This window comes from Salvelinus alpinus, chromosome 31 (genome assembly GCF_045679555.1).
Source record: "Salvelinus alpinus chromosome 31, SLU_Salpinus.1, whole genome shotgun sequence".
Classification (NCBI taxonomy): domain Eukaryota; kingdom Metazoa; phylum Chordata; class Actinopteri; order Salmoniformes; family Salmonidae; genus Salvelinus; species Salvelinus alpinus.
The window spans coordinates 12897235-12917308 of NC_092116.1; the positions used below are offsets into that span (position 1 = coordinate 12897235).

At 40.4% G+C, this 20074-nt stretch overlaps 1 protein-coding gene across 1 annotated transcript; it reads left to right on the top strand.

The window, feature by feature from the left end:
• The first annotated feature begins 528 nt into the window (after positions 1 to 528).
• LOC139561261 (leucine rich adaptor protein 1-like) lies at positions 529 to 5655 on the top strand. Its single transcript, XM_071378246.1, has 2 exons — positions 529 to 883; positions 3655 to 5655. The coding sequence occupies exons 1-2, from the start codon at positions 674 to 676 to the stop codon at positions 4051 to 4053; spliced, it is 609 nt and encodes a 202-aa protein (XP_071234347.1). The 5' UTR covers positions 529 to 673; the 3' UTR covers positions 4054 to 5655.
• The last annotated feature ends 14419 nt before the right edge of the window (positions 5656 to 20074 follow it).

Genomic DNA, 20074 nt, shown 5'->3' on the forward strand with positions numbered 1-20074 from the left:
TGTATGATTGAACTGATGATTAGTAAATTACTGTAGGTTACCAAATGGATGTATTTTGTGCACAATAAACCAAAACATATGCTGTGACAGTTGCCTTACGATTACAGCAAACAGGCGTGGTTTCAAAGTCCCACCTGTCTGGGGTCATAAGCTCCATATGGGTGTCTCTGTGGCTGTTATCCAACTGTGCTGTTCGACTATTGTTTCAGTGGACACGACTGACACCGGCGGACGGGACCTCAAAACTACAATTTTCACGGATGAGTGTAGTGGCTTTGCAGTAGTCATAATAACGGGATATGTATCTATTTTGTTGTGGATTGCACTCTATATTTTGAATTGGTGAGAATAATCGGATGGGGCAACTTTGTTTTTAAATTACTTTTCTCTGCAACTGTGAGCCTATAGATATATAACGTTAGCAGTCGCTTTCAACCTCGGATCTCAGACCATCCTAAAACATTCATAGACGCTTACGGATAAGAAGGGTTTTCGAAAGCTTAATACCATCAAGGCTATGACCTTTTATTTTCTTTGGACGTGAAGTCAGCGCGAGTCCTCAAGCCAAGGAACCCTATAATTTGCTGTCTGGGTTGTTCCTATTGCACATTTTGAAAAACGTAGCATATATATATTTTTCGTTTTATAGGCCTAGTCTTACTGTAATTCTACAATGGACGGGGAACACGTCTTACGCGATTTTAAAGATATTGAGACAAAGTTGGGTCGCAAAGTTCCTGAAAGTCTCATTCGTTCCCTTGCAGGAGGAAATAATCATCACGACAAACATGAGGATACAAAACCGGCGACACCGAAAAACCAGTCGAACTCTGCTGATTTGAAACGACTGGAGAGCAAGATGTTATTTTTGAGACAGGAAATGGTAAGTGATTGTCCTAAAGATGCGTCTCCAAATATATTTAATTCAGTCTGTCCCTGTCGGTTTGGATCAGTGAGTTGCTTCATACCACAGGAGGTTAGTTGCACCTTAATTAGGGAGGACTGGCTCGTGGTAATGGCTGGAGCAGGAATTAGTGGAATGGTATCAAACACATATTTTTTATGTGCCATTCCATTGGCTCCGTTCCAGCATTTATTATGAGCCATCCTCCCCTCACCAGCCTCCTGTACTTCATACAGTAAGCCTTTGATAACGTGTTTTGACTACTGAAGCAGACATCCAAAACAGGTACTGTTGCAATTCGACCAGGCTTTTTCAAGTCAGTTCACTGCATTTTCAAAACCTTTCTTTATATTCAGTGATGCATTGCATTAAGTGCAATTTACACTGGGCCCCTAGTGTCTGGTCTGGAGCGTGAAGTCTCTGCTAATCGGCTACTGCATAGCAACCAATGATATATATAAACCCTGGATTTCGGGTGATATGTAATGGCCATTGAGAGGCTTTGAACCGCTGGTCAGCCATATTGGCACTCCCCAGTAGGAACTGTCCTCCATAGGAATGAATGGAACTCCACAGTATTTCAATTAAAGACAAAATAAACATGTATTTTAGCATTTTGTTGGTGTAGTGGAGACAGTAACATTAGTAATCTAAAAAATATATACTTTAAGGACATTTGTTAAAATATATTATTTTATTTTTTATTTGTATGGTTAGCTCACATAATATGCATTAAGGTGTCTGTAATAGAATAAATGTGGCAAAAACAAATGTAGAATGTAAATGCATTTCTATAGCTTCCAAAATATTTTTAACAACGGTGAGGGAGTGCCAAGATGGAGGCATGGTGGCTTCAAGACAGCACCCCCAACATGTCATCTAGTGTGTATATAAATCATTGGTTGCAAGCGAGCGGTGCCAAAAGCCCTGGTCTTCCCTAGAAAGCATATGTAAATTAGGATCGCAAGAAAGGTAAAAAAATATATATAAATAATAGATGGGCACTTTGGGCTCTAAAATTAGTTTATAATGATCAAGTTCTATCCTCGCAGTGAATTATTTCACAACAACTCAAGATATTTAATGAAATAGTGATTCATTAGACTACTACAGTTGTCGTCACACAGGACCATGTGCTGACACAGACCACTCCGTCATGAACACTCATTGCACGTGCACCTAAGGAGATGTTGTGTGCATCTAGCAACTCTAAGCAGGATGAAAACGACTACATCGACCGTGATCCTTTGCTAGTTACAGCCGCCTTTGCAAATTTTTGCCATTCAGCCCCATTCAACAATATGGCGTGCTTCAAATTCAAATACTTCCGGCTTTCATGCGCCATCGGGAGTTTCCATAGGAATACGTGGATTCGTCAGCGCTATCACTATCTACTGGTTTTAATGTATATGAATTTACCCAAGCTAACAAAAGAGCTTTTAGCTGCAGTAGTCTGGTTGTTGTCCAAGGTTATTGCAGCTGTTTGCTTTAGGCAATATTGAAAGTTCACTGACCTGTGATATCTTAACTCAGCATGTTATGCAATAACTTCCAGACGCCTGATGGCAATCCAACTTTATTGCCCTTGTGTTCATAGGCTATACGTTTGTCTTCTCAGAAGTTTATGGATCACTTATAATGCTGATCGCAAGGCAATGGGGATATACTGTATAAAATGTTAGCCCATTCATAGATGCTAACTACCTTTAGCGCCTTTTGACAATAGTATCTTCTGGCTGGGGGAGTTTTGTTAAGAGCCCTGACACTTGCTATAAATGTTAACACGCATCGCTTGCTTTACGGTTTTGGAAACATAAGGAACATATCTTTCATATCAGCAAGAAATATATATATATATACAGTACCTTCGTAAAGTATTCAGACCCCTTGCCTTTTTCCACATTTTGTTACGTTACAGCGTTATTTAAAATGCATGGGAAAAAGAAGAAAAAAATCATCATCAATCGACACACTACCCCATAATGACAAATGTAAACAGGTTTTTAGAAATTTTGGCAAATGTATTAAAAATAAAAAACAGAAATACCTTATTTACATAAGTATTCAATCAGTTTGTAATGAGACTTAAAAAAGCAAACACTGGCAGAATTATGAGCTAAACGGGGCCTGTCACTATTCACTCCCAGGAAAGGGCTCTGTTTTATAAAGCCAGTTGTTCGGAACATTGTATCAGCCATCAGGCGTAATTCTTTTTGACTGCTGCCACTGACTGTCCATTGGGGTAAATGTCTGGCTATTTGTCGCTGGTAGCCTGGGAGAATCTTTCAGAATGAGACCATAGGCTACCTCCCCCACATCTACTCTATGGGGATTGTCATGTTGCGGTGGTAAATCAATGGTGGTACTGTATAGGCATCTGGGCGAGAATGTCCTTCTATGCAGTCACAGACCCTACTGTTACATGCCAAGGATGGAAGGATTTCCTGTGGCATGCTGTTCTGTTTGTCTTTGTCTAAATGTCATTTCCAAAGAGTAGAGTGGTGTCTTTACTATCCCCAGGGGCAATTTGCTTTTCACCATTACCAAAAGACATGCTGGTGTTGGCATCTCACAAAAATGGAATAGGAAAGCAATATATTTTAAAAAACAAATAAGATTGTAGGCCTACTTGTTGGAAGTGTAATATTGTGTGACTTTATAATACATGTGGGTTTCAAGTTGTACAGTTTCTATTCCAAATCTATAATGATAAAGGCCTTAAATGTATCTCCTTCTCACACCAAACGCAGGCCCAACTCCGTGCCATCGATGTCAAGCTGATGCAGCAGCTAATGTCCATCAACGACGGCATCGAATCCATCCAATGGGTGATGGATGACAAGGAGGGCCTAGCCAGTCGTGAAAGCAGCCTGACAGGCAGCCTGTACAGCCTATTGGACAGCCAGGATGACACCTCTTCACGCGGCAGCTTCACCAGTCTGCACGACGGACACAGCGATGGATTGGACGGGATATCCGTGGGCAGCTATCTGGATACGTTGGATGAGTTAGCCGAAGACCTTTCGGAACACACTTCTCTGACGGACCTTGATCTTTTCTCTGATAAACCTGTTATAGAGGACGAGACTTTCAGCAAGCCAACAATGCGACTCAGAGTGGACTCCGATGAGTACTACTGCTTTGGATAGCGCTGCGTGGCTATGAGGCTAATACAAACGCAGACAAAGACCAGAGGGTTATTTTTACCTAGCGTTGTCAAGATTTCAAATTCATATCAAATATAGTTGGCATGGTAACTTTGGTAACATTTTTAAATTATGAACTAGGACATCAACTGGTTGAAATTTGAGTAGTTTAGAAATGTTTCATAAGGTGGCTTGTTCATTGAGTTTACTGTGTGAAATATAGAACATGGATTTGTTCCCTTGATGACCTACATTCTTTTCCTGCTGCTAAGTGTTCTACAGTGATGTCACAGTGACATTTAAGTGGTTTTACAAAGGGCAACTATTCACAGTTGTGCTATTTTGTATCTTAAAACCAAATTCCTTTTTGTCTAATGCATGTACACCTCACTAAACCTTAGCTACTTGTCCCTTCACCAAAACAAGTAAGGATGAGCTTTAAACATAATTAGGGATTGAATTGTTGTACTGATAGGAGGTTAAAGGTGCAATTTGTAAGTTATCTGCCCCAACAAGAGGAACTACAACCACAATCAACCTAAAACAAATACAAAATCATGTTAAGTAGTGCACCCTCTTCCTCCTCATTCTTTGTGGTTGCTTGCAGTGCTCTCCAGGAGCGTTGGAGTCAACTTGTTTTAACAGAAAATCGAACTTACGAATTGCACCTTTTTTAATAATAATTTTGCTGTTTGCTTTATTTTTATTGACACAGCTCACTTGGCAAAAGTTAGATGAATTTTTCACAATTTTCATTCAGTGCACACTGACTGTACTCCAAAGAATCTGATACCTCAGTGTCTTGTTTCCCTTTTCACTTAGATACCATGTCTTTGATTAGCCATTCATCCATCAGAACTAAGGTAATGTAGTATATAAGGAATTAGTGGTAATTTGGAGCATTAGCGGTTCCATGCTGAGACATCGGCTGGAGTGGTTTAGTGGGGCAAAAATACTACATTTCCTTCAGGTTCTAGCATCCAAGTGCAATTTGCTACCATGCCAAATCCTTTGCATCACTGTATTTCAGCACCTCTACAACATATGGAAGCACATGGCTATCAAAACGTGTATGTGACCAATACAATTTGATTTGATTTTGATTTGAAATTTTAAAAATGATTTTGACAGCTATGTGCTTACATGTTACACATTGGACAGGTACTTTGCTCTTTCTTACTTTTTTTAAATTTTAGACAGATTGCAGTCAACATTGCCATGCCCAGGTCAACAATTTTATTTTTGTTTTGTTTTACCACAAGAGATTAATTGCAAACAAGTTCCAAAGCGGAAATCTTGAAGTTCACAGCACTTACTTAATTGAATTACTACATGGTATTTTTTGGTTACGTTTAATAAATAAAAATTGAGCTAGTCAACACTTTAATGAATGGTAACTGACAAAGTTAAGTACAAAAGTAAGGCCATTAATTTCTGTACAAAATGATTTTGCTTTAAATTCCACTTTCTGTGTCTATTCACATTACCTGTGTGTGTTGTGCCCTTCATGTTGCCTACTTTTTAACATTGTAACTTATTGTTTTTATTGGTGTTGTTGAAAAGCATGTTGGGGAAAATAATATATTGTGATTTTCTTCTTTCTCAGTTTCTGTGTACTGTTTAGTTTAATCTACACACACACACACACACACACACACACTGGTTCGCATGATTGTCAGCTAATAGTCAATTTGTGGTAACATGCAATTAGTGGAGAGAAATTGACTCCATTTTGGATGATTTAGTAAGACCACAGAAGCGCTCATATGCACATTTTTATGCTGAGACAGTCTTGCTCCATTTTTGTCAGACTAGTGAAGTTCCAACATGTGGTAGTTTGAAAAATGTACAATGGAAAATTGTGCTCAGTTTGGGCTAGATTCTATCAGATTCGCATTAGCCGACACCCGTATAGTGGTTGCTTTTACGTGTCGGAGGTGGAACTGTGTTAGAGCTATCAAATCCACAAGCGTCTCCCAGCATTATACCTAAACCTTTGCTGCACGCAAACGCATTAAGAGAAATCCCATGCAGCCTTGTTTACAAGTTCAAACTCTGGAATGTGAGACATAATCTACACCTCGATTAGGCTGATATAAATCCCCCTTATTTCGTTTAATGATTTTCAATTTGACCATCATTATTTCTATATAGCATACTCTTTCTCGTTCTGAACTTCTAATGCAAGTGGGATGGGTGTGGCTTTGTGACAATGATCACAAGAGCAGCTGCTCACCGATTGGATAGCTCCAACGCAGTAACACCTCCGACACGTCAAAACATCAGCTATGCGGTTGTAGGCTATTACCGGTTAACGCTTGATCTGTTTAAATCTAGGCCTTACTTGGAAAAAACACAAAGCAAAGGGCTATTACATCTTCTCAATTCATGAAATGAAAGTACTTTTTCTTTTTTTAAACATTTTAACTATTAGTGGAAGGAAAACCATTTTGGATTACACTCAAGATTGACATGACTTAACTTCTCATGGACGAGGCATCACGTTACTATACATACAGTGGGGCAAAAAAGTATTTAGTCAGCCACCAATTGTGCAAGTTCTCCCACTTAAAAAGATGAGAGGCCTGTAATTTTCATCATAGGTACACTTCAACTATGACAGACAAAATGAGGGGAAAAAATCCAGAAAATCACATTGTAGGATTTTTAATGAATTTATTTGCAAATTATGGTGGAAAATAAGTATTTGGTCACCTACAAACAAGCAAGATTTCTGGCTCTCACAGACCTGTAACTTCTTCTTTAAGAGGCTCCTCTGTCCTCCACTAGTTACCTGTATTAATGGCACCTGTTTGAACTTGTTATCAGTATAAAAGACACCTGTCCACAACCTCAAACAGTCACACTCCAAACTCCACTATGGCCAAGACCAAAGAACTGTCAAAGGACACCAGAAACAAAATTGTAGACCTGCACCAGGCTGGGAAGACTGAATCTGCAATAGGTAAGCAGCTTGGTTTGAAGAAATCAACTGTGGGAGCAATTATTAGGAAATGGAAGACATACAAGACCACTGATAATCTCCCTCGATCTGGGGCTCCACGCAAGATCTCACCCCGTGGGGTCAAAATGATCACAAGAACGGTGAGCAAAAATCACAGAACCACACGGGGAGACCTAGTGAATGACCTGCAGAGAGCTGGGACCAAAGTAACAAAGCCTACCATCAGCAAGGGCATTGAAGATGAAACGTGGCTGGGTCTTTCAGCATGACAATGATCCCAAACACACCGCCCGGGCAACGAAGGAGTGGCTTCGTAAGAAGCATTTCAAGGTCCTGGAGTGGCCTAGCCAGTCTCCAGATCTCAACCCCATAGAAAATCTTTGGAAGGAGTTGAAAGTCCGTGTTGCCCAGCAACAGCCCCAAAACATCACTGCTCTAGAGGAGATCTGCATGGAGGAATGGGCCAAAATACCAGCAACAGTGTGTGAAAACCTTGTGAAGACTTACAGAAAACGTTTGACCTCTGTCATTGCCGACAAAGGGTATATAACAAAGTATTGAGATAAACTTTTGTTATTGACCAAATACTTATTTTCCACCATAATTTGCAAATAAATTCATTAAAAATCCTACAATGTGATTTGTCTGTCATAGTTGAAGTGTACCTATGATGAAAATTACAGGCCTCTCTCATCTTTTTAAGTGGGAGAACTTGCACAATTGGTGGCTGACTAAATACTTTTCTGCCCCACTGTAAACCTTGGGAGTATTCACCACAAAATATTATAGCCGGATCATGTAAATCGAAACAAATGTACGCCAGAGAGAAGACGGAAACAGAAAAGGAATGCTAACCACAGTGCTTTTTTATGTCCATTTTAATTATTCTCACTGGCTTGTTGCTATTCTACAGGGATAAGTGCATTTCAAGACTGGAAAGCAGAGGCCCTTGTGGTACAATGAGCAGCCCCAGGACATTCCTCTCCAGTACTCTATTTAACTCTGCATACTATGTCACTTCTCACTTTATTTGTGCATAAATGACAAACTACAATGCCAGCCATTGTAGTCACATATGCCTCTGAGTCATAGATTATTCTGAGGATGGTTAGCATGCAAAATAAATACAAATACCCTTGTAAGGGGCATGATAAAGTTTCATGGTTCAAATGACATGTTTTCCTTAGCATTGAAGGTGCAGAGAATCACCTTATAAACTGAAATAGGAAATGCATTGAATTGTTATTAATCACTGCATAAGGATTGGGATGAAAGTGTATGAATTACATTATATCTCAGTCAATACCACAAGGATTTGTATTTATTTAGCTGCAGCAAATAAATGCCTTGTGTACTAAATTGTTGGGTGTCTAAGGTATTGGTCACATACTGTTTATCACTTAATATAGCTCTTTCATCTTTTTCAGCCTCACACCTAATTGTCTGAAACCACACTATACTTGCGTTAAGAAAGGGTCAAATTGAGCATACTGTTGATTCCCCTAACTAACTCATTTTCCAACTAATTTCCTCCAACTAATACACCTTTCAAACCAAGACGTTTTTCCGCCAACTTTAGCATCCCACCAGCTTTTTGTCAACTTTACTTTAAATCTGAAAGGTATTGCAGACAACAAAGTCTGTATTCATGACTGTGGTAATGTCAACCCCTCAGTATAAACATCACCTTTCATCATACCATTTTTGGCATGCATTAAACCATGAACATTCTGTTGTTGTTGTCAGACATCAAACTTGTCCGTTTCATTATGAAAAAGTATAAACAAAATAGCAGTCTGCATGACTTCGCAGCAACCTGGTCCAAATAGCAAAATCACTTGCTACGTTTTTTGCACAAAAAAACCCAATAAAATTAGCAGAACCTATCTGACAACAGTTTGAGTTTAACTGTAGCCAACTTTTTATTCACCATAAGAGGAATAAATTACACAATGACTGCTTGTTTTGTCACATAATTTTAGTAACCAGAAAATGGCAGAGCGATTTAGTGCATCTTTAAATGTCTCTTGATCAGTTGTGGCAAGCAATGGCGATATAAAATATGACAAGATTGTGGTAAAAAAAAAAATCTGTAAGGGGACCAATTATGCCCAATAATTTTCAGGCAACACACCAAATATGCTATGTGAATTAGGTATAATTCACCTTCTTAGTGCCTTTGGCACACTTAAGCCACCTGTCAAGACCAAACAAAGCCAAAATAACCACCCCAGAAAGCCTTGTTGAATGACAGTGTGACTTCTGGTTGACTATCTTCCATTAAAACAGATATCATTTGCTCATCATTTCCTGTCCAACAAGCTTAACTGTGTCGGCATTGGCAATTCTTTGACTATCCGCTTCAGGAAAAATAAATGACTAGACCTATTGGCCCATAAAGTAATTGGAAGATTTCAATAAACAAGAACAGGTTGATTTGCTAATAACCCTTCTATGTGTTAGATTTTCTGAGAAAAGGACAGGGTATAATACCCATGTACAGTCATTGCTATTTTTTCTTTCCAAAACGAAGATTAAAGGCTTACTTTCTCTCCATGTGCTCATATTCCTTAAGCACCTTTGTGACAAAAGATTCTAAAGCTCTCTCTTTTACGTAGTCATTCACCAAGTCAAGTCTCTCTCTTTAAATACTGACTCAGCTAAACATCGTCTTGGTTGCTCATGTAAACAATGCAAAGACAAGGGCTTTCTTTGACACAGAGTGGGGCGTGGCAGTTTATGTACAGTTTGTTAATTAAGTATACACCTTCAGCAGAGGCGCGCCAACCCACTGAATCACAACAGACACATTTGAGCAAAACTTAATGTGAACAGAAATGTTGCAAACCTGATGTCAAAGAAAGGCATATCTTACTCGGTATATTGTGTTAGTGTAAAAAGGCCTGTAGGATAAAAATATTGTTTTAAAGATTGTAAAAACAGAATTAATTTATATTTGAAGAAAGTCAGTACTGAATATGGTTTATGAAGGCTTCCTTAATAAATTCCCCTCGAACCTTGAACTAAGAGCGACTGAAAAGTGCAGAACCTTTTTTCTTGCCACCTCTGCTCTGTAATCTTGAGTATTTTGTTCTATCAATAATGTGTTATTCAGCTCAAACTGTAGGCCAGAGTTCTTAAAGAACCACATTATAACTAGCCAGGTGGTTGAATAGACTATCTTAAAAATCATCTCCCTCCAGTGCTGTCATGTCATGACTGTTGTATTATGTACTGTTTTTCCTCTTCATGCCATACAATGGTTTGATTACCATGCGGTCAGTCAGATCACAGATAAGTTAGTATCGTTTTGGATGCTACAAGTCATAAATCGGACCTGTTTGGCAAAGAATCATTCCATATTCATTTTTTTAAGGCTTTGGTAAGGCCACTTCTTCTGGGATATCCTAACTTAGTTCACTAATAGTGTGCAAAGCTGTCATCAAGGCAAAGGGTGGCTATTGGAAGAATCTCAAATATAAAATAGATTTTGCTATTTGTTTAACACTTGTTTGGTTCCTACATGATTCCATATGTGTTATTTCATAGTTTTGATGTCTTCACTATTATTCTATAATGTATTAAATAGTATGTAATAAAGGAAAACCCTTGAATGAGTAGGTGTTCTAAAACTTTTGACCGGTAGTGTATGTCTCCATAATAATTTTGAATTGAAATGTCAAGTATATGTCAAAGATCCTTCCTCCAAAAGACATATTTGTACTGAAGAAAAATACACAATTTCATAGGGCATTTCAGTTCCAGTTTCACATGGAATGAACCCATAAGAGCAAAGTCATGCCATTGTCTGAACTACATCCGAACGTGAAAGATACGCATGGGAAGCAAACACAGGGGGCCTAGCCATTTCCCAAGTCAAAAAGATCACACAAGTCCAACATAATTATTTATTAATTTAAGTTGGCGTAGTCCCAATTACTTCCCTCCGGAGCAATTAATTACACCGACGTGCGTCTAAGAAAAAGGGCTTCCAGAGGAGATCCATTAGCGAATTAGACACTATTGTGCATGTGGTATATGGGAAACTGTCACCAAGTGACACACTGGACACACAAGATATGGGTTAGTGGAGTAGGGGATCAACATGATATGGGTTAGTGGAGTAGGGGGATCAACAGGATATGGGTTAGAGGAGTAGGGGGATCAACAGGATATGGGTTAGCAGAGTATGGGGATCATCAGGATATGGGTTAGCGGAGTAGAGGGATCATCAGGATATGGGTTAGTGGAGTAGGGGGATCAACAGGATATGGGTTAGTGGAGTATGGGGATCAACAGGCTATGGGTTAGTGGAGTAGGGGGATCAACAGGATATGGGTTAGTGGAGTAGGGGGATCAACAGGATATGGGTTAGTGGAGTAGGGGAATCAACAGGATATGGGTTAGTGGAGTAGTGGGGTCAACAGGATATGGGTTAGTGGAGTATGGTGATCAACGGGATATGGGTTAGTGGAGTATGGGGTTCAACAGGATATGGGTTAGTGGAGTATGGGAATCAACAGGATATGGGTTAGTGGAGTAGTGGGGTCAACAGGATATGGGTTAGTGGAGTATGGGGATCAACAGGATATGGGTTAGTGGAGTATGGGGATCAAACAGATATGGGTTAGTGTAGAGGGGGATCAACAGGATATGGGTTAGTGGAGTAGGGGGGTCAACAGGATATGGGTTAGTGGAGTAGGGGTGTCAACATGATATGGGTTAGTGGAGTATGGTGATCAACAGGATATAGGTTAGTGGAGTATGGGGATCAACATGATATGGGTTAGTGGAGTATGGGAATCAACAGGATATTGGTTAGTGGAGTATGGGAATCAACAGGATATGGGTTAGTGGAGTAGGGGGATCAACATGATATGGGTTAGTGGAGTATGGGGATCAACAGGATATGGGTTAGTGAAGTAGGGGGATCAACAGGATATGGGTTAGTGGAGTATGGGGATCAACAGGATGTGGGTTAGTGGAGTAGGGATCAACAGGAAATTAGTTAGTGGAGTAGGGGGATCAACAGGATATGGGTTAGTGGAGTATGGTGATCAACAGGATATGGGTTAGTGGAGTAGGGATCAACAGGAAATTAGTTAGTGGAGTAGGGGGATCAACATGATATGGGTTAGTGGAGTAAGGGGATCAACAGGACAAGGGTTTCCATACAGCAAAGGTACGGGCCCCTGAAAACAGGAAGGAAGGCACACATATAGACTACTCAAACAATAATCAATTTAGAAGTCATTTAATAGGTGCCTGTCAGTATGCTCTGCTACTTCAATGGGGCAATGTTATCCCAGCATTGAGAGACCTTTGAAAGTGGTAGAAAATATATTTCTGAATTAATATTTGTAATATCTGAACAAGGTATTAGTGTCAATGCCTAGCTCAAACACATTTTATTCCTTAGGTCTTGGTCTTGGTCTTGGTTTAATTATTTTGCAACCGCAATCCTCGTAGTGAATCGGATCCACCGTGTCAACCATTCTGCTTTCCCAGACATAAAGGAGTGCATGTTGGGAGATGTATCAAGCTGTGGTATGTCTTTTACCAATAATATCTTATTTCTTACTCGGAAAAATACTTACTGAATGTCAAGGTTAACCACACTTCACAGTGTTATGTTTGTCATGTAATTTTCTGCCCGACGATACCAGTCAACTTTACAGCCAAGCTGAATATTTCAGACCAATTAGATTACTCCCCTTACATAACTGGAAAACTCTAAACTGTGGTGCCCACGAGCATTTGGGCTGTTTAATGCATCTCTAATGTAGAGTACAGCCCCAGTTGGACACTGTCCAAGCTGTAGTCCCATTACTCCGTCTGGGGAACTGTCTCACCAAGCATGGCAGAAATCGTCTCAAAATACTTTCTTGTATAGTCATCCATCGCCCTTTTGCAGTACAAGCGAGACTAACAATGGGGGTCTGAGACTCGGACTATAAATTCTTTGAGGTTTACTACAATTCCCATTGGTACGTTTTTGTAAACAAGATTGTGTAAAGTTATGGGAAGCTCAAGTATACAAGTGCACACCACCCTGAGAACATACTACCCTCAAATCTATCGTGGTGCATTCCAGACACAGTCATTTTCTGTGAGACTATAAAAAAAAAATACCAGCAGATATTTATCAGATTTTAGAGTGGGTAATTTTCGCTTGAGTACTAGAGACATTCCCAAGGGAAGGACATAGGAAATGCTAAAGGTCAATTCTTCCCCTCTGGTATTTAAGGTTAACTTAAGGTCTCTAGTTGAGAGTTGTTAAGTATATTTATTTACCTATTCACCCATTTACTTTGTCATTAACATGATCAGTAGTGCTTGCCTCATTTACTGTGTGCAATTTGTGCTCATTACAAATAGTGTGGGCTATGGTGCTGCACAACAATAGTAGTAATTTAGCATGCAGCGAGAAAAAAATAGGAATTTAATCAGCAGCATATTGAATATTTCACAGTGATGGTAATTTATAATTTCAACCTAATTATACACTTGTATGGATCAAATGTAACATTATAGTATGCAGAAAATATAATTGATGATAGGCATTTTTCCCCCACTGTTAGTTTATCATGTTTACTATTACGCAAGACACACATGTAAAATCCAGGTTCTGAAATCACATGTGCCTACTCTCTCCATCCTCAGCTGTAGAAGCAGTGTATGACATGTAGTAAAGTGAACATTTCTGGGGTGACATAGCCGTTCTGGTACATTTCCATGGGACTAGGGACGGGCTAATTTGTCAGTATTAGTCACACAATTTAGGCATAGGATGTGAACTCTGGCCAATATATATAGAGAGCTGACTCTTTTAAAACTATAATCTGGGGCACGTACAGCAGGACTCAATGATTTGGAATGTTCAGATAGAAACATGCTATGTAGAACAAACTTGCTCCTCTGACATGTAGAATAATGAAAAATGTTGGCTCTTCGTGACATTTCTATCTGCAGTGTTCAACAATGTTTGGCTACGTGGCCCTGGTGGTGACTTTACTGTATGCCATAATGATGTGGTTATCCAGCTTTGAATTGACAATGGCCATGTGTGAATGACAGATGTGTCATCACTGTGGGAGGGTTGGGTTTAAATACCATCTCCCTTCATGCAACGTAAACACATAGAAGGTAAACATTTAAGACCAGATACTGTGTTATAATGAATCTGAGCCCTAGACCTATCTGCAGTTTAGCTAGCAGTATCACATGAATATGCAGAAACCACATGAATATGCACAAGCACAGCAAAAGTGAAGCACGTCTGAAGCATTAGTTGAAAGCTTTGATTAGTAATGCATGGCTTTGATTAGTAATCCATTAGAGTAGCAGCAACATGAATCACAACCAAATTCAAAATTATATGCAATAAGGCCTTCTGCATTGAATATAGTCAGCAATACTTCCATAAACTTTTCATCATTTGTAATTTCATATTTCGATTCAATATGGAGATGATATAGGAGTTAAACAGCCGAAAAAAACGCTGATTCGGGTTTAGCTCTGCCAAAACGAGGTGAGGGTGTGCTTTAGGACCATGTGGACGCCTCTTGAGGGGTCTGGTAGGCTGTTTGGAGTGTTTTTTCAACTGAATAAAAAATGTACAGTACCAGTCAAAAGTTTGGACACACCTACTCATTCAAGGGTTTTTCTTTATTTTTATTATTTTCTACTTGTAGAATAATAGTGAAGACATCAAAACTATGAAATAACACCTATGGAATCATGTAATAACCATAAAAGTGTTAAACAAATCAAAATATATTTGAGATTCTTCAAAGTAGCCACCCTTTGCCTTGATGACAGCTTTGCACACTCTTGGCATTCTCTCAACCAGCTTCGTGAGGAATGTTTTTCCAACAGTCTTGAAGAAGTTCCCACTTATACGGTGGGCAATTAAGGTCACAGTTATGAAAACTTAGGACACTAAAGAGGCCTTTCTACTGACTGAAAAACACCAAAAGAAAGATGCCCAGGGTCCCTGCTCATCTGCGTGAACGTGCCTTAGGCATGCTGCAAGGAGGCATGAGGACTGCAGATGTGGCCAGGGCAATAAATTGCAATTTCCATACTATGAGACACCTAAGACAGCACTACAGGGAGACAGGACGGACAGCTGATCATCCTCGTAGTTGCAGACCACGTGTAACAACACCTGCACAGGATCGGTACATCCGAAGGTACAGCATGGCAACAACAACTGCCCGAGTCACACCAGGAACGCGCAATCCCTCCATCAGTGCTCAGACTGTCCACAATACGCTGAGAGAGGCTGGACTGAGGTGCTTGTAGGCCTGTTGTAAGGCAGGTCCTCACCAGACATCACCGGCAACAACGTTGCCTATGGGCACAAACCCACCGTCGCTGGACCAGACAGGACTGGCAAAAGTGCTCTTCACTGACGAGTCGCAGTTTTGTCTCACCAGGGGTGATGGTCGGATGAGAGTTTATCGTCGAAGGAATGAGCGTTACACCGAGGCCTGTACGGGATCGATTTGGAGTTGGAAGGTCCGTCATGGTCTGGGGCGGTGTGTCATAGCATCATCGGACTGAGCTTGTTGAAATTGCAGGCAATCTCAACGCTATGCATTACAGGGAAGACATCCTCCTCCCTCATGTGGTACCCTTCTTGCAGGCTCATCCTGACATGATCCTCCAGCATGACAATGCCACCAGCCATACTGCTTGTTCTGTGTGTGATTTCCTGCAAAACAGGAATGTCAGTGTTCTGCCATAGCCAGAGAAGAGCTCAGATCTCAATCCCGTTGAGCACGTCTGGGACCTATTGGATCGGAGGGTGAGGGCTAGGGCCATTCCCCCCAGAAATGTCTGGGAACTTGCAGGTGCCTTGGTGGAAGAGTGGGGTGACATCTCACAGCAACAGCTGGCAAATCTGGTGCAGTCCATGAGGAGGAGATGCACTGCAGTACTTAATTCAGCTGGTGGCCACACCAGATACTGACTGTTACTTTTGATTTTGACCCCCCCTTTGTTCAGGGACACATTATTCCATTTCTGTTACTCACATGTCTGTGGAACTTGTTCAGTTTGTCTCAGTTGTTGAATCTTGTTATGTTCTTACAAATATTTACACATGTTAAGTTTGCTGAAAATAAACGCAGTTGACAGTGAAAGGACTTTTTTTTTTGTTGCTGAGTTTATCATTATGTCCCCCCACTTCTAAAACCAAAGTTGCGCCCCTGGTCATCTAAAGTATTCATCATAAAGTGTTCCATTTGATTAAAATCTATATGTCCCCATCCCCAAAGTGCACTGAAGTGGACTGACTGTCAGAAATATCGGACAAAGAGGTAATCTCCGCCTGATTGAAGATTTGTGTCAGTATGGAATATGTTGTGATACATCTCTGTCAAGGTAAAGAAGATCAATGATAACATGGCCTTCCCCCTGTCTTTCACTCTTGTGTTGTTTTATTCCTCCCACTCTATTTCTCGCTCCCCTTTTCTCTCTTTTTTCAGAGAATCTCATATTCTCTCTCTCCCTCTCTCATTCCCCTATCATATAGTCTTATTCCTCCCTCTCTCATCCTCTTATCTTCCCTCTTCCTCTTTCCCTAACCCCTCCTTCATCACCCCTCTCTCCCCCTCCTCTTTTAGTCCCTCACCTCACCCTCTCCCCATCGCTCTGCCTCTCTCACCCCCACCCCTTTATCCCTCCCGACCCTCTCTCCTACCTCTTTCACCTTGATGTTTGTAGGGTCATCTCCCAACACCCTCTGTGTCTGTCCTGTTTGATCTCTGTCTGGGATAGATGCACTCTCTCCTCTACCACGCTGTACTGAGGCTCTGTTCCAAGTGGCAGTCTATTCCCTATAAAGTGCACTACTTTTGACCACAGGCCTATGGGCCCTGGTCAAAAGAACTGTACTCTAAAGGGAAAAGACTGCCATTTGGTACACAGCCAGAGGATCAATCCACTGAACTGTGTAGATTAAACATAGTGGGACATCAGCCAGGAAACTTCAACTGTCAAAAATATAGAGAACAAAACAAACTCCCGGTTGCATTTGATCTTAAAAAAAAAAAAAATCAGGCCCGAAACCTTTACATGGCTGTATTCGGAATCAAAGACTCTGTTTCAAGGCTTTTAGCCCCTCCAGAGCTTTAGACTTTGCTGTCTGTTCTTTGAAAGCTAACTTATGTGTCATGAGTAGGAATAGATTGCAGAGAAGGGAGGGGGGATTTTTGTTTACTTTGAAGAGATTGAAGATGGTTTAGACCTACTTCACATCTAATTTCTGCCAATTATTTCCACCATCTTGGAAAATGTTCTCATGCCCAGTACGACAAATGCAGAAAGGTGTAACTTCATTTGTGTAAAGAGCTGGGGATTCCACCCAACATCACAGACACTGACCTTAAAAACTAAGGTGAAATTAGGCCAGAGACCACAAAAAAAGACAGGCTTACACAGGTCAAGTGAATTTGATCAGGTTTTCGACAGGTTGCAGGGTGAATTCAATTGAGTCATCTCTCCTGCAGTATACAGATGTACGATCTTTATCGGATCACTCTTTTGTTGATAAAAATGTTCTTGTAAATACAAACTTGTGTGTATTTGAGGTTTAAAAAGGCTACTAAAGCTTGTAATTTCCACTTTATAATGTACGACTTGATTTTCACAAATGAAAAATGTATTAACCCCTACAACAAATGTCCATTAACCATAATCCACATAATTATTCACATTGCCTGTTGCTGCAGGATTGTTTTCCTGATTTAGCAAACTGACTCAAATTAAGATGCTACATCTGTAGAACATGACCACCCCTCTGAATCACAAGGGGCTTGCACACTGGACTCTGGACTGATATAGTAAATCAGTCCAGAGTTTTAAGGTAATTTTTCTGTTTGCTTAAGTAAATGGAGATGGAAGGGAGTTCCATGTTATCATGACTCTGCGTTGCCATGAATTAGTTTTGGACTTGGGGACTGTGAAGAGACCCCTGGTGGCATGTCTTGTGGGGTATGTATGGGTGTCTGAGCTGAATGTTCTTTGATTATGCAGAGAATCTGGAATTTTCATTACAGTGATGCTTCTCATTAAACTATATATTGTATTGTCATTTTGTGGCTCCTTTCTCTGCATTGCGGAAAGAACAATATGCAGTTTTTTAAGACTGTACAACCTCATTTTAGTTCTGTCACTCTTTTGGGCTTGTGTAAGTGCTGTTGTATTAATGTGTTCATTCGGACTAGGAGATCAAGTCTCCTTATTGTCACTTAGAAATGGGTTCAAATACTATTTGAAATCGATTTAAATATACAGAACAAAAATATAAACGCAACAATTTCAAAGATTTTACTGAGTTACAGTTCATATAAGGAAATCAGTCAATTGAAAGGAATTCATTAGGCCCTAATCTATGGATTTCACATGACTGGGAATACAGATATGCATCTGTTGGTCAAAGATACCTTAAAAAAAATGGGCCTCACATTGGGCCTCAGGATCTCTTCATTCATGGTATTTCTGTGCATTCAAATTGCTATCGATAAAATGCAATTGTGTTCGTTTACCGTAGCTTATGCCTGCCCATACCATAACCCCATCGCCACCATGGGGCACTCTGTTCACAACGTTGACATCAGCAAACCCCTCATCCATACGACGCCATACAAGTGGTCTGCGCATGTGAGGCCGCTTGGACGTTCTGCCAATTTCTCCCTCAAAACTTAAGATATCTGTGGCATTGTGTTGTGTGAAAAAACTGCACATTTTAGAGTGGCCCTGTATTATCCCCAGCACAAGGGGCACCTGTGTAATAATCATGCTGTTTAATCAGCTTCTTGATATGCCACACCTGTCAGGTGGATGTCAGGTGTCAGGTGGATGGATTGTCAAAGGAGAAATGCTCACTAACAAGGATGTAAACAAATGTGTGCACAACATTTGAGAGAAATAAGCTTTTTGTGCGTATGGAACATTTCTGGGATATTTTATTTCAGCTAATGAAACATGGGACTAACACTTTACATGTTGCATTTACATTTTTATTCAGTGTACTTGTGCTGGGCTTGCTTGAGCTTGCCTTGCACAATGGAACCAATAGAATTGTTGGAAAAGTGCAAACGCCCACCAATCTGGCACTGTAGGCAGGCTATACCAAACGCTAAATGTATTTGAAAGATTTCCAGGTAGGTCATTATGGGGCGCCCATCATCCTCTGTTTCAAGCTGTCTGTCTGCACTACCTCATAAAACCATCTTCCTGCCTGGGAACGTTTTGACAGCGCTTCACGGGATATGATCCCCTTGGGAAGATGCACAAACTACACTCCCCCCCACTGTCTTTCCCAACAAGATCCCTCCCTCTGATCTCGATTACAGGATGTGTTTGAGGATTTTCTTCCAACCGATGGCTCTGATATCATTTCACCTTAGTTGTATGTACAGTACGGACATTTTACACATATTCAGATCTGTTTGGTGATGTAGTGTAAATCGTGGATTGTACATTTTTCTGTGTTTGCAATCATTACATCACTACAGTTGTTCCCAATCAGATCAGATGGGAGCTGGTTTGTTTTAGGCCTAGGAGGCAATATAACTGTCTTTAAATTTTAAATCCTCTTAGCACTACTGGCTGAGTGGTTTTGGTGTGATCGTGTAACTAACTCCATCGGATTAGTATATGTCTTCCTCTTTCACAGACCTCCAGTTGTTACTGTCTGATGATGTGACGCCGCGAAACAGACAAAGGTCTGATTGTCCATCCCGCTGCCCCTGGCGTGGCTTAGGGTGCCAAAAATAGGAATTCACTCATCAAATTTGAGGCTAGATTGCAACAAAATCCCCTTCTATCGCTAGACATTTCTGACAGATGTAGTACATAAAAAAAGCTACCCTGGCGTCCAATCCTCACCAGAACTGGGTTCAAATGCTATTTGAAATCTTTCAAATACTTTGAATGTTTGCTCTAGTCTGCTTAGAGTGCCAGATGGGCAGGGTTTACTGTTTTGGGACTATTCTATTGGTCCATTAAGCCAGGCAAGTTCAATAAAGCACAGATAAAGTATTTGAA

Bases quoted from the DNA above. Each gene is read 5' to 3' on its own strand.
- LOC139561261 (XM_071378246.1), top strand. From the start codon at position 674: ATGGACGGGGAACACGTCTTACGCGATTTTAAAGATATTGAGACAAAG. The intron at 884-3,654 runs GTAAGTGATTGT...CACCAAACGCAG, and splicing joins TATTTTTGAGACAGGAAATG to GCCCAACTCCGTGCCATCGA.